We start from the raw sequence: 12216 nt of genomic DNA on the forward strand, positions 1-12216 counted from the left end.
ACGGTAACCAAGGACATAGTCTGACTACTTTTATAAACGGCAAAGAAAACCAACACCTTCCTCCCCTTCCCAGCTCACCCACACCCTCACCCTGGCCCTCTCCCGTAGCCCACTGAGTTGGGTGGCACCCTTCACCAAGATGTTTAAATAAGTTCCATCCATTCTTTCCACTGAGTACTTTGCCGAGAAAACTGAAAAATGCTATCATCGCCTTTTAGGGCAAGTGTGGGATATATGATCTTTTGATGGATCCGTGATTTCAACTTAACATGCTAATTATCATATTAGATATTATAGGAGACTTAAGTTGCTCAAACGCATTTAATGTAAATTAGTTACTGAGAAAAACACAAAGAGAAGGCTATCAGTCAACAGCGTGACTGGGGTCACCTGTAATGCTCATCCTCCTCGCTGCCAAATCGGTTGTTTTGAAGCTGTTCAGCTAAATTGGTTAAGATCACATCCCGCAGCTGGGAGAGGCCGCTGTTTCTCTCTCCTGACACAGAACAGAGCTCCGTGAACAACCCTGGTGATTACACTTAGGAAACTGAGGCTATTAAAACAAGTTTTCAAATGAGCACACTGTCGACGATGTAGGGGCGCCAGGCACACGTACTCTCACAAAGAGCAGCAGCAAAAACAACCTCACAAACCAAGCAGACTTCTTTCAACCAGCACATCCTGATCTAGCTGTAGTTTGCCTCTTCATATGTCACACAGCAGGATTTCTAATTCCTTAAACTCACGCTGCTTATAAACACAGAGTGTCTCTGACAGGGTGAGCTTTGCTGTAGTGTTTGATCTAACTTTAAAAGTTGGGTTTTAATGTATGGAGGAAACAAACGGACTTGGCAACCCCTAAGAAGTCATTATCTGTAATGCACGTTAAACCTCTACTATCAGGCACCTTCTGCTAAGCGGCATGGATAGAAAAAGGTTGGGGCGCCTGGGTGGCTCAGTCGGCTAAGCGTCCGACTTCAGCTCAGGTCACGATCTCACAGTTCGTGGGTTCGAGCCCCGCGTCGGGCTCTGTGCTGACAGCTCAGAGCCTGGAGCCTGTTTCGGATTCTGTGTCTCCCTCTCTCTCTGACCCTCCCCTGTTCATGCTCTCTCTCTGTCTCAAAAATAAATAAACATTAAAAAAAAAAAAATTTAAAAAGAAAAAGGTTGATAAAGGCTTGAAGATACACAGAACAGGGTTTCTCCTCTCAATCTAGTTGAAGCACTGGTGTACGTGCAGATACATTAAAAAAAAAAAAAAATTAACAAGGGGCACCTGGGTGGCTCAGTCGATTAAGCATCCAACTTTGGCTCAGGTCATGATCTCACAATTTGTGGGTTCGAGTCCCGCATCAGGCTCTGTGCTGACAGCTCAGAGCCTGGAGCCTGCTTCAGATTCTAGGTCTCCCTCCCTCTGCCCCCCGCCCCCGTTCGCACTCGGTCTCTCTTTCAAAAGTGAACTTTGAAAAAAAAATACTAACAAATACTAACAAACAAGAAAGGTCTATTATCATAATAATCCAGTTGGTTCCTCGAGGACAAAAAAAGGGATGGCTGTTCAAGAAGTCAGGGATAATTCTCACCTTCCGTTAAGACCAGCTTAAGTAAGTTATTGATTTCGGTTTCACCTGGGTACAAGATATTTAAGCCAGAGCTGAAATGACAGAAAAGTCAAAAAGCTTTTCAACAAATATTCTAGAAAATCCAAACTCTAAATATTTTAATTTGCACTTATATTAAAGATGCCAGTGATTACATGAAACTCTGACGGAAGTTTCATGACTAACAAAGTGGCTGAACCTAAATTCAACGTCATGATACAGTCCATTCACCTCCCTGATCAGCAACCAACAGGCTCCCTCTCCTGCGAGTTTCCAGAATGAGAATTTGTCTGAGGCTGGATATGGAACTGGTAAGAGAGAACGGAGCTGTAAAAAAGTCAGTGTAGCCGGGCCAGGTAGATATTAGCAGACTGCCCAAAAGCACATTTGGGAAGTGGGATTTCTAAATCTCAGCTTTTCCAAAAGGGCAAGAGGGGCATCACAAGTGGTGCCAGAATTTTATTTTTTTCTGTGAGGTTTCCACACAATAAAGTGAACATTTTTCAAGCGTTCAATATGACAAGTTTTGACATATGGGTATACCCATGAAGCCATCACCATAGTCAGAACACAGCCATCACCTCCAGAAGTTTCCTCAGGACACTAGATTTAAATTAGAAAACAGGGGCGTCTGACTTCAGCTCAGGTCATGATCTCGTGGTTTGTGAGTTCAGGCCCCGCGTCAGGCTCTGTGCTGACAGCTCAGAGCCTGGAGCCCACTTTGGATTCTGTGTCTCCCTCTCTCTCTCTGCCCCTTCCCCTCTCAAGCACGCGCGCGTACGCTCTCTCTCAAAAATAAACATACGTTTAAAAAAAAAAAAACTTAAATAACTTACAAAAGATACCCAAAGCATAATCAACTATGGAAGGAAAAAAATCCCCTCCCTCTCTGTTCACCCCTATCACACAGTTCTTGCAGACCAAGCATTCAGTTGTCCCTTGGTCACTAAATTATACTTGGTCACATTAAAACTATATTCCTGGATAACAGTTCATTGCACTCGGAAAACAATATTAAACAATATTAAATAATAACAAACAGAAAATGGCCCATATATTCTGCCCTCTTCTCTAACAAGGTTTTAGGTTTTAAGCAGAATTTAAAAGGTACTTTGCATTTTATGAAGCTCTCACAAACTCTCATAGTAGGTGTTATTTTTATGCCCATTTTATAGCTAAGGAAAAGGAAACCTGAAACCGAGCTAGTAAGTGGCAGAGCAAGGACTAGAACCCAGGTCTGCCGGCTGCCAAAAGACTGGCTTCTTAGTCGCTTTGGGACACTCTCTCCACAAATGACAGGAACCTTCACTTGCAAACCATCAAAATATCCAATCAAAGAGTTAAAAAAAATTGGTTTCTTTCTTTTAAAATCCAAAAGGTAAGATGAGGACACATAGTTATGTGGCTTGGGGCCTCTGGGAGTGGGGCCACAAGCCCTCTCTGGCCAAATTATCCCCTGTGCACGAGGCCCTGACTATGGGATGAGGTCAGAGACTTCCAGGCTACCAGCCAGTAGAGTACAGAGGGTAGAGGGTGGCACAGGAGACGCATTTTGCAGAAAGCATGAAGAAAATCATGATTACCTGATGGCAAGACAGACTTCCTTCTGAATTTCAGGGCAAATTTGATCCTTTGGTGCCATCAACAACTGCCAAAGCAGCAATCCAGACCGTCGAATGATGTCTCGGTTTCTTTCGGTTTGTGGGCTGAAGAAAAATTTAAATACCACCTACGGAAACATAAGGGGTAGATCTAAAAATGCTTATTCTACTAGGGATAAAATTATCCCTACGGAAAAAAGCACAGAGTAGATACTCTTATGAACAGACATCCAGGTGGATTTTTCACCACACTCTCTTCTATTGTGTAATAGTGTAATTATAGTAAATATTTTACATCTATTAATTGCAGTGAGCTATAGCTCACTGTATATAGCAGTACTCCATTAACTGCAGTGCAACGAATATGATTATCATTCTAATTACAGGATTAGAGTGTGGTTATGATGCAAGACGGGAATGTTATTAAATTTCTCTTTTGGTGGCAATTAGCTGGCTGAAACCAAGTTTTGTGTTTCTTTTTCTCTATTATCTTACGTCGAAACGGTGCATTTACCTGAAAGACAACGAGAATACAGCGTATAATACAAGTATCTCCGTTAACCATGGCCTTCTCCATAATGTCACAAATACTGCTAAGATGGTGGGCTTCGATTGGATGCTGCTTGCCCAAGACACTTGTGATTGGAAGATTGGGGTTGGTGGCAAGAAGATTGAGTTGGTGTATGCACATCGCACCCACATGGTGCAGTAACTGGTTTATAACCTCATTCGTGGTTATAGCCTCTTCTAGAAAATGAAAAAGAAACTCAGTGAGGAAAGGCATCTCCGTGGGTGGCCTCCAAGGAGCAGAACTCTGACTTACAAAAGGAACACACATACTAGGACAGAGGATCTTGGCTCCCGTCTCTTCTACTACCTCTGGAGAATCCTTTTCCCTGCCACAGAGTGCTGGGGCGAAAATGCAAACGCTAGGAAATCCCCATTTTTTTTTTTTTTTAATTAACGTTTATTTATTATTAAAAGACAGAGACAGAGCATGGGAAGGGCAGAGAGAGGGGTAGACACAGAATCTGAAGCAGGCTCCAGGCTCCGAGCGGTCAGCACAGAGCCCGACACGGAACTCGAGCTCACAAACTGCGAGATCATGGCCTGATCATGGTCTGAGGTGGTCAGACGCTTAACTGAGCCACCCAGGCGCCCCTAGGAAATCCCCATTTTTAAAGGGCAAAAGTGACTAACCAGTTAGAGAGCCCTTTTTATATGCCGGACAACAGGCTGTTTTACATGCGTTACCTTACAATACCGTTATAAACTTAGACTATTTTAGCCCTGTTTTGTAGAGGAGTCAATCAAGGTCAGAGAGGTTAAGTAACTCGCCCTGGGTCACACAGATACTAAGTATAGAGCTGGGATTTGCATTCAGGTCATTTCCGCTCAGAGGCCATGCTGCAACCAATCTAGTAAAATCTACCTTCTATGACTTCTCTGTGATGGAACACCACCCCCACCGCATCCCCACTCCCAGGTCCACAAATATCTCCTCCCACGGTACCTCAACATTTTTATCTCAGTCCCCACAACCTAGAGAGCCATCAGTTCAACTGTGAGCATTCACAAGCATCCTCTTACACAATAATAAACAGCCCATGGACGGTCACAGCCATTCAGGAAATGGATGTGAAAGTAATCTAAACAGGCAGAGTGAAAAACAGAACAAAACAAAAAAACCCAACCCTGCTTTTCCCCCTTAAAGCAGCTGAAATTAATTGCCTACCAGGAACAGGAAAGCAGCAATCTGGGAGAGGCAGGCCTGGGTAGGGGGACCTTGGAGTTGCTAAAGGCTGGTGGGCACTGGGGACTATGAGGAAGGACTCAAGGAAAACCAAAGAGAAGGTAAACTTGGCCAAAACTAAACTTTTCAATTGTATATTAACTGGAGGGCCAGTTCTCTTTTATGTCTTTGAGTCCCTTGCTTTTAGGACAATAGAATTCGGGTTAATACTACTCATCCTCACCAAAGACTTTCAGAAAGCTAGCCTCTGGGACCTACCCAAATAAATAAGGTCTTTGATTTTTATGCTGAGTTAGATGGGAAGCCGGTGGACGAGTCTGAGCAGAGGAGGGACAGACCTGACTCCTGACACTGAGACTGGTTGCCGGGGCGGAAACGAACCTACAGGGGTGGAGGGCAACCGTGGAGGAAGCAGGAAGACCAGTGAGCGGGCCACTAGGAGAATCTGGCAAAGTAAAACCAATGCCTAGGCAAGAGGTAGTGCAGTCCGGGTGGTGCAAAATGGTTGGATTTGGGATACCTCTTGAGGGTAGGACCGGACAGGATTTGCTGATGTCCATTTGGATATGAGGTGTCAAAAAAAAGTCTTAGATGACCCTAAATTTGTGGGCTCAGCGTATGAAGGCACAGTGATCCCTCTACTAGCACACAGGGGATTCAGCAGGTATAGATTTGGAGAAGGGGAAAGCCAGGAAGTCTGTTTTTGACAAGCTGGAGATATCGATCAGATATGCAAGTGGAGGTGAATATATAGTCTAGAGAGAAAGTCTCCAAGCAAGAGGCTTGGAGAGAATCATTAGGGAGGCACTGATATATAGTTGACTTTTTTCTTCTTTTTGCTGTTTCTTTATCCCCCAATAGCTTTATCCAGATACAATTTACATACCATAAAATTCTCCCATTTTAAGTGCACAATTCAATGATTTTTAGTAAATTTACACACATACCGGAAGCAGGAACATAAGTAGAAACATTACCACTGACTATGAAAATTAATTCTAAGGAAATAGCATGATCAACTTTATGCCAACAATAAGAAAACTTAGGGGCACCTGGGGGGCTCAGTCAGTTAAGCATCTTTGGCTCAGGTCATGATCTCACAGTTTGTGGGTTCGAGCTCCGCATCGGGCTCTATGCTGCCAGCTCGGAACCTGGAGCCTGCTTCAGATTCTGTCTCTCTCCCTCTCTCTATGCCCCTCCACCACTCATGCTCTGTCTCTCAAAAATAAAAACATTTAAAAAAAATCAAACCTAGGGGCACTGGGTGGCTCAGTTGGTTGAGCATCCGACTTCGGCTCAGGTCTGATCTCACTGTTTCTGAGTTCAATCCCCGCATCGGGTTCTGTGCTGACAACTCAAGCCTGGAGCCCGCCTCAGATTCTGTGTCTCCCTCTCTCTTTGACCATCCCCCACTCACAATCTGTCTCTCTCTCTCTCTCTCAAAAATAAACATTTAAAAAAAAATTAAACCTAGATGAAATGCACAAATTCTAGAAAGACACAAATTACCAAAACTATCTCAAGAATAAAAAATCTGATTAGATAACTGCAGAGCCTCAAAGTATCACCTTCCTCAAAGTATTAATTACTGTGGTAATTAACATATGTCCACAAATTCTGATTTTTTTAATGTTTATTTATTTGGGGAGAAAGCAGGCCCAAGTCGGGGAGGGGCAGGCAGAGATGCAGAGACAGAATCCCAAGCAGGCTCCTTGCAGAGCCCCACTTGGGGCTTGAACTCATCAACTGTGAGATCATGACCTGAGCTGAAACCAAGAGTCAGACAACCAACCAACTGAGCCACGCAGGTGCCCATCTTTGATGCTTTTCCTTTCAGGAAGTGGAACCTAATTCCTCTTCCCATAAGTGTGGGCTTAATGACTGGCTTCTAACTGGAAAGGGAAAAATAGAAACTTTGCAGTGAAGAAAGCTGGCATTTAAACCAACTGATCAATTTTAACATGGTTAATAATAATAAATCCTGTTGACATTATGAACCCTGTGATAGGATGTAATGAGAAAAGCACTTCACCTCTGGAATTCCTCTCTAAAACCTCAGTTCCAATGAGAAAACGTCAGGGCACCTGGGTGGCTCAGTCCATTCAGCCTTTGACTCGGGTTTCTGCTCAGTTCATGATCTCGAGGTTCGCTGATCAAGCCCCACCTGGGGCTCTGTACGGACAGCATGGAGCCTGCTTGGGATTCTCTCTCTCCCTGCCTCCCTCCCTCCCTCCCCCCCCCCACCTCTCTCTCTCTCTCTGCCCCTTCCCTGCTCACATGCATGTGCTCTCAAACTTAAAAAAAAAAAAATGAGAAAACATCAGATGAACCCAAACCGAAGGACATTCTATAAAATACCTGACCAGTAGTCCCCAGAAGTGTCCTTTTCTGTTCTTCAAATATGAAGACTCTATCCAGCTAGGTCCAAGTTGCGGATTTATTTTTCCCACCACCTCAAGCCTGCTGCTGAGCCCTCTTAATGATTTTTTTTTCTCTTCAGTCACTGAACTTTTCAAATCCAGAATTTCCAACTGGTTCTTTTTTCAAAAATTATTTGTTGACATTCTCTATTCTTAAGTCATCTATTTCAACAGGGTTTCCTTTTGATCTTTCAGTATATGTATGAAAGGCTACTTTAGTCTTTATCTGCTAAGTCCCACTTCTGAGTTGTGTCTGCAGTGTGTAGCTACTAATTTGTTTGGTTTGGGTTTTTTTTAATTCTTGTTTCTACGTTTTTACCTTCTTTCACTTGTTTACTCTCATTATTGTTTTTATTTTTAAGCCTGCTTTCCTAGGGGTCACCTAGTCTGAGTCAAAGGTTGTGCTCAAACACTTTGAGCCGGTAGGTCAGCCACCCTGGCTGGGTCTCTCTTTTGGGGAGAGCACGTCAAGGCTCATACAGCTTTCAGTTCTGCCCTGGATTTCTGTCGGGCCCTCTCACATCGTCACAGGTATATACAGGCTCGTGCTCGGCCAGGCCTGTGTGAACACGCTGGGTCCTCTCCAACTTCTTCTACCTGCAGATGTGCAGGTAGCTTACCAAGGCCCCGTGCAGCTTTCTCCCGACCCGGATCTCAGGAGCTCATCTCTGGCTAGTCCGCTGGCTCTCTGCTCGCCCTCATCAAAACCACAACCTCAGGCCAGCTAAGCCACTGGTCTTCTCAGCTGGCATGCCACGCAAACGAGTGTTGTTACTGGCACCGGGGTTGGGCAGGAGTCTTTTCCACGCTCTGCTCCAAATCGAGTCAGCCTCCTCCGGCAGCAAAGCTGCCGGCTGACATGATCTGCCCCATGCCGGTGGGGTCACTGACATGACCCGCCACACCCTGGGGGGGTCACTGCACTGACCAAAATTACAGTGGAGGACGGGAGCTTCCATCCCAGCTGAGAATACCACAGACTTCCGCTTCTCTTACCCAAAGTTCAGTGGTTTTATGAGGATTCGCTTCTCAATTTGGTGTATGCCTTTGGTCAGTTTCCAGAGCCTAGAAATAGTTGCTCTTGGTAATTATGTCCCTGTCACCGTTACTGTAAGGGAGGAGGATGTGCTCTTCTATACCACTGTACCTGACCTTGAAGCCACTTGCTTTTAAGTTATTAATACATACTTAATTCTATCTAATTATAAGTTTGTTTATAAATAAGTTATCAGTGTAAAACATTAAAACACCAAATAACCCATGGCAACTACAAATCATCATTTTTTGCACCACGGTTCTGACAACTTCAGAGTGATGTAACAGTTTGCTCTAAAGAACTCTATGGATTGGGGCGCCCGGGTGGTTCAATCGGTTAAGCATCCATCTTTTGGCTCAGGTCATGATCTCGCGGTTTGTGGGTTCGAGCCCCATATTGGGCTTTGTGCTGACAGCTCAGAGCCTGAAGCCCACTTCAGATTCTGTGTCTCCCTCTCTTTCTGCCCCACCCCACTCATGCTCGGTCTCTCTCTCTCTCAAAAATAAACACTAAAAAAAAAATTTAAAGTCTATGGGACTACCTCAAATCCTCTATTTACAGGTTTATTTAATCACAAACCAACCAGGCAGCAAGGATGTCAGGTTTCTAAGTTCAAAGTGGGAAGGCTGTTGACACATTTTGTCGCTTGGCCTATGTTCCCACTTACTAGTACTGCTGTGCTCTCTCCTAATTTATTTCGTGAAGGAAAAGTCTTTTCCTATAAGACCATGAGTGCACTTCACCTTTGGGCTCTGTGATGATGTGGCTGACTCCAAGTCTCTGGCAGACATAATGGAAGGCCTGGTTCCCAGGATTACACCACTGATCGATATAATCGTTTGAGCACGTCCACAGCATGTTGTTCACTGTATCGTAACAGGCACCTGCAAAGAGCACATTGTATTCACCGGTCAAGTCACCATCGGCCTGTATACAGACTTCCCAAAAGCACCGCTACAGAATGCAAAGGCGATTCTCCCCACCGCTGACAATCCATACCCCTAATTCCCATATCTTTGTTTGGCAAAGCATTAGAAGGAATCAGCATGAAGGCAGGACTCCATTTCTACTTTGCTTAACTCCTACGTGAGAATGGAGTAAGTCTTGTGAAACAGACAGTTCTTGGTAACGGACTTATATGTGACCCTTTTAATTCCAAAAAGGATTTGAGTGGCTTAAATCAAAACCAGGACTTATGAACATTAACACCCAATAAGAGCCTTAGTAACCAAGCCCAAACTTAGGTATGAGCTTCCTAGGAGCCAAAGCAAAGAGAAAATCCAATATATTACATAATGTTCATTTCCTAACAATAAGGAGCATACTGATTCCTCATGGAAAATAAACTTTTTTACAGCATGAATTTGAGGGGAATTTGTTAAGGGCACCATCATACAACCTAATGGACAGTATCTTCAATAGCAATTTATGTGGAAGAATTTCACCTATGGCAGTTTCTTACATTGATCCTCAAAATTAAACAGTATCAAAAAATTCTTTCTTGCAAGGAAAATAGAAACCACAGGGAAATGACAAGACTTTTCTGCGAGAAACTGCTAAAATTTTGAATTTTCCAGGGAAATACGGACACGTCTTACCCAATCCTGGTACAAGAGCACCACGCCCAAGCGAGCTTCCAGCAGCATCTATGAGATCGGCGCGACTTGTGAACTGACCATCCGAAATGTTATACACCAAGCTAGAGGCAAGGACTTTGGAAACAAACATTAAGCTTGTTTAATAAGCCTTACGGTGATGGCCTACTTTTCAAAGTTTAAACTTTAGGCTCTTAACAAGACTTTCACAAAACTCACACCTTTTGTTGTTGTTGCCTATTGGTGGGAACAATGAGGAGACAGAATACACACGTAAGACCACAAAAAAGAAAACAGTCACATCTTCTTAAATAGTGAGCCATACTTTTCCTCAGTTAGTTAAGTAGCCGACTCTTGGTTTCGGCTCAGATCACGATCTCATGGTTCGTGGGTTCACGCCCTGCACTGGACCCAAGCTGAGAGCACAGAGCCTGCCTGGGATTCTCTCTCTCTCCCCCTCCCTCTCCTTCTGTCCCACCCCACTCATGCACATGCTGTCTCTAAATAAATAAATAAACTCTGGGGAACCTGGGTGGCTCAGTCAGTTGAGTGTCCAACTTCGGCTCAGGTCATGATCTCACAGTTTGTGAGTTCGAGCCCCACGTCAGGCTCTGTGCTGACAGCTCAGAGCCTGGATGGAGCCTGCTTCACATTCTGTGTCTCCCCATCTCTCAGCCCCTCCCCTGCTCATGCTCTGTCTCTCAATAATAAATAAACGTCTAAAAAATTTTTTAATAAACTTTAAAAAATAGCCATATTTCTCAAAGTGTTTTTCAAATGGCAACTTTTGCATATATTTTTCAATACAGATTATCAAAAGGGTAATTCCAAGAGGAGTTACGCTCACTAACATCACCAGGAAATACCACTAACGAGAAATATCTTATATACAGTTGCTACTCAACAAAGGTTAGCAGACACTCAAACAGAGCTGGGATGCTGTCCCTCCAAGCACTGGCTCTAGAACTTGGAGACACTTTGGCCTTTTCTCTTAACATAGGATAGCATGGTGATGACAGGCACGGCTCTGGGTTTTCTGGGTTTGAATTCCAGTTGTACCAGTTCTGCGAGACCCCGGGAAATTTACCAAACCTCTCCGTTTCCTCACGTACAAAGTAGAGATTAGAGAAGCACCCACCTTACGTAGTTATCGTGAAAATTAAATGAGTTAAAACCTTTCCACAGGCTCTACACCAGCACAGCTGTACTCGCTATGACCATTTCTTTTCCGTTTTCAAACGTAAAATTCTAGCCCTGTCTCTTAAGCTCCTCTTTCTTGTTCCCATCCCCCCTGTAACCCAGGTCCTCACTACGCCAGACTCAAGCTATACTCTAAACTGTACCGTATTTTCTACATGCTGTTGTTCCAACCTGCACCGTAACAAATCATCTGCCCCAGATCTCTTTTTCATTGGGTTTCCCCACATTGGCCACTTACGTGAATAATACCTATTTTGCACAACTTAAACCCAAGACCTCAGGACGGATCTCCTTCCTAGTTCACTCCACAATGACCCTCTCTCTCACATCCTACAGCACTTCGTCTCCCCACCGCTCAGGCAGTGATACGGCCTTGTGTACCATTTTCCCCTTGTTCCACACATGTACAACACTTCTCCCGACCAGACGAGGAGCTCCTCAAAGCAAGCACCAGTTCTTCCACTTATGGTGTAGGCTCCACAGTGACCAATGTGGAACAGGAAACAGAAGAAATTTACGTATTTACGGATTTGTTGGGACTAGAATAGAATGACTATGTAAGCTATAGCCTCATGAAAAAAATGGTGCTGTGAAGTCCTACTTTAATCAAATGGGGCCAATTTTAAGTGAGTGAAAAAGCCATGCCAGAGACTAAAAAAAGACTTTAATAAGACTAATGGTAAATAAATAACCCAATTTAAAAATGGACAAGGGATCTGAATAGATATTTCTCCAAGGGGGAGGTACAAATGGCCAAGAAGCACAAGAAAAGCTGTTCAACATCATTAGTCATTAGGGAAGTGCAAATCAAAACCACAATGAAATACCACTTCGTACCCATTAGGATGGCTAGATTTTTAAAAAAACAGAAAATAAATGTCAGTGAGGATGTGGAGAAATTGGAACCATTTTACGTTACTGATGAGAATGTAAAATGATGCATTTGGAAAACAGTTGGGCAGTCCCTCCAAAGGCTAAACATATAGCTACCATATGACGAACATTCTACT

General features: G+C 43.8%; 1 protein-coding gene across 5 annotated transcripts in view; it reads right to left on the reverse strand.

The window, feature by feature from the left end:
• The window catches only part of HECTD4 (HECT domain E3 ubiquitin protein ligase 4), a 189799-nt gene that overhangs the window by 87595 nt on the left and 89988 nt on the right, over positions 1–12216 (reverse strand). For all 5 annotated transcript variants that reach the window (XM_053902041.1, XM_053902039.1, XM_053902040.1 and 2 more), the window contains exons 10-15: positions 10010–10123; positions 9155–9295; positions 3717–3949; positions 3185–3330; positions 1584–1654; positions 391–496 (exon numbers count right to left, since the gene is read on the reverse strand). In XM_053902041.1, coding sequence (XP_053758016.1) covers positions 391–496; positions 1584–1654; positions 3185–3330; positions 3717–3949; positions 9155–9295; positions 10010–10123 — 811 coding nt within the window. The remainder of the gene's footprint in view (positions 1–390; positions 497–1583; positions 1655–3184; positions 3331–3716; positions 3950–9154; positions 9296–10009; positions 10124–12216) is intronic.

This window comes from Panthera pardus, unplaced genomic scaffold, assembly GCF_024362965.1.
Source record: "Panthera pardus isolate Hobbes unplaced genomic scaffold, ASM2436296v1 HiC_scaffold_15, whole genome shotgun sequence".
In the NCBI taxonomy this organism is placed as follows: Eukaryota; Metazoa; Chordata; class Mammalia; order Carnivora; family Felidae; genus Panthera; species Panthera pardus.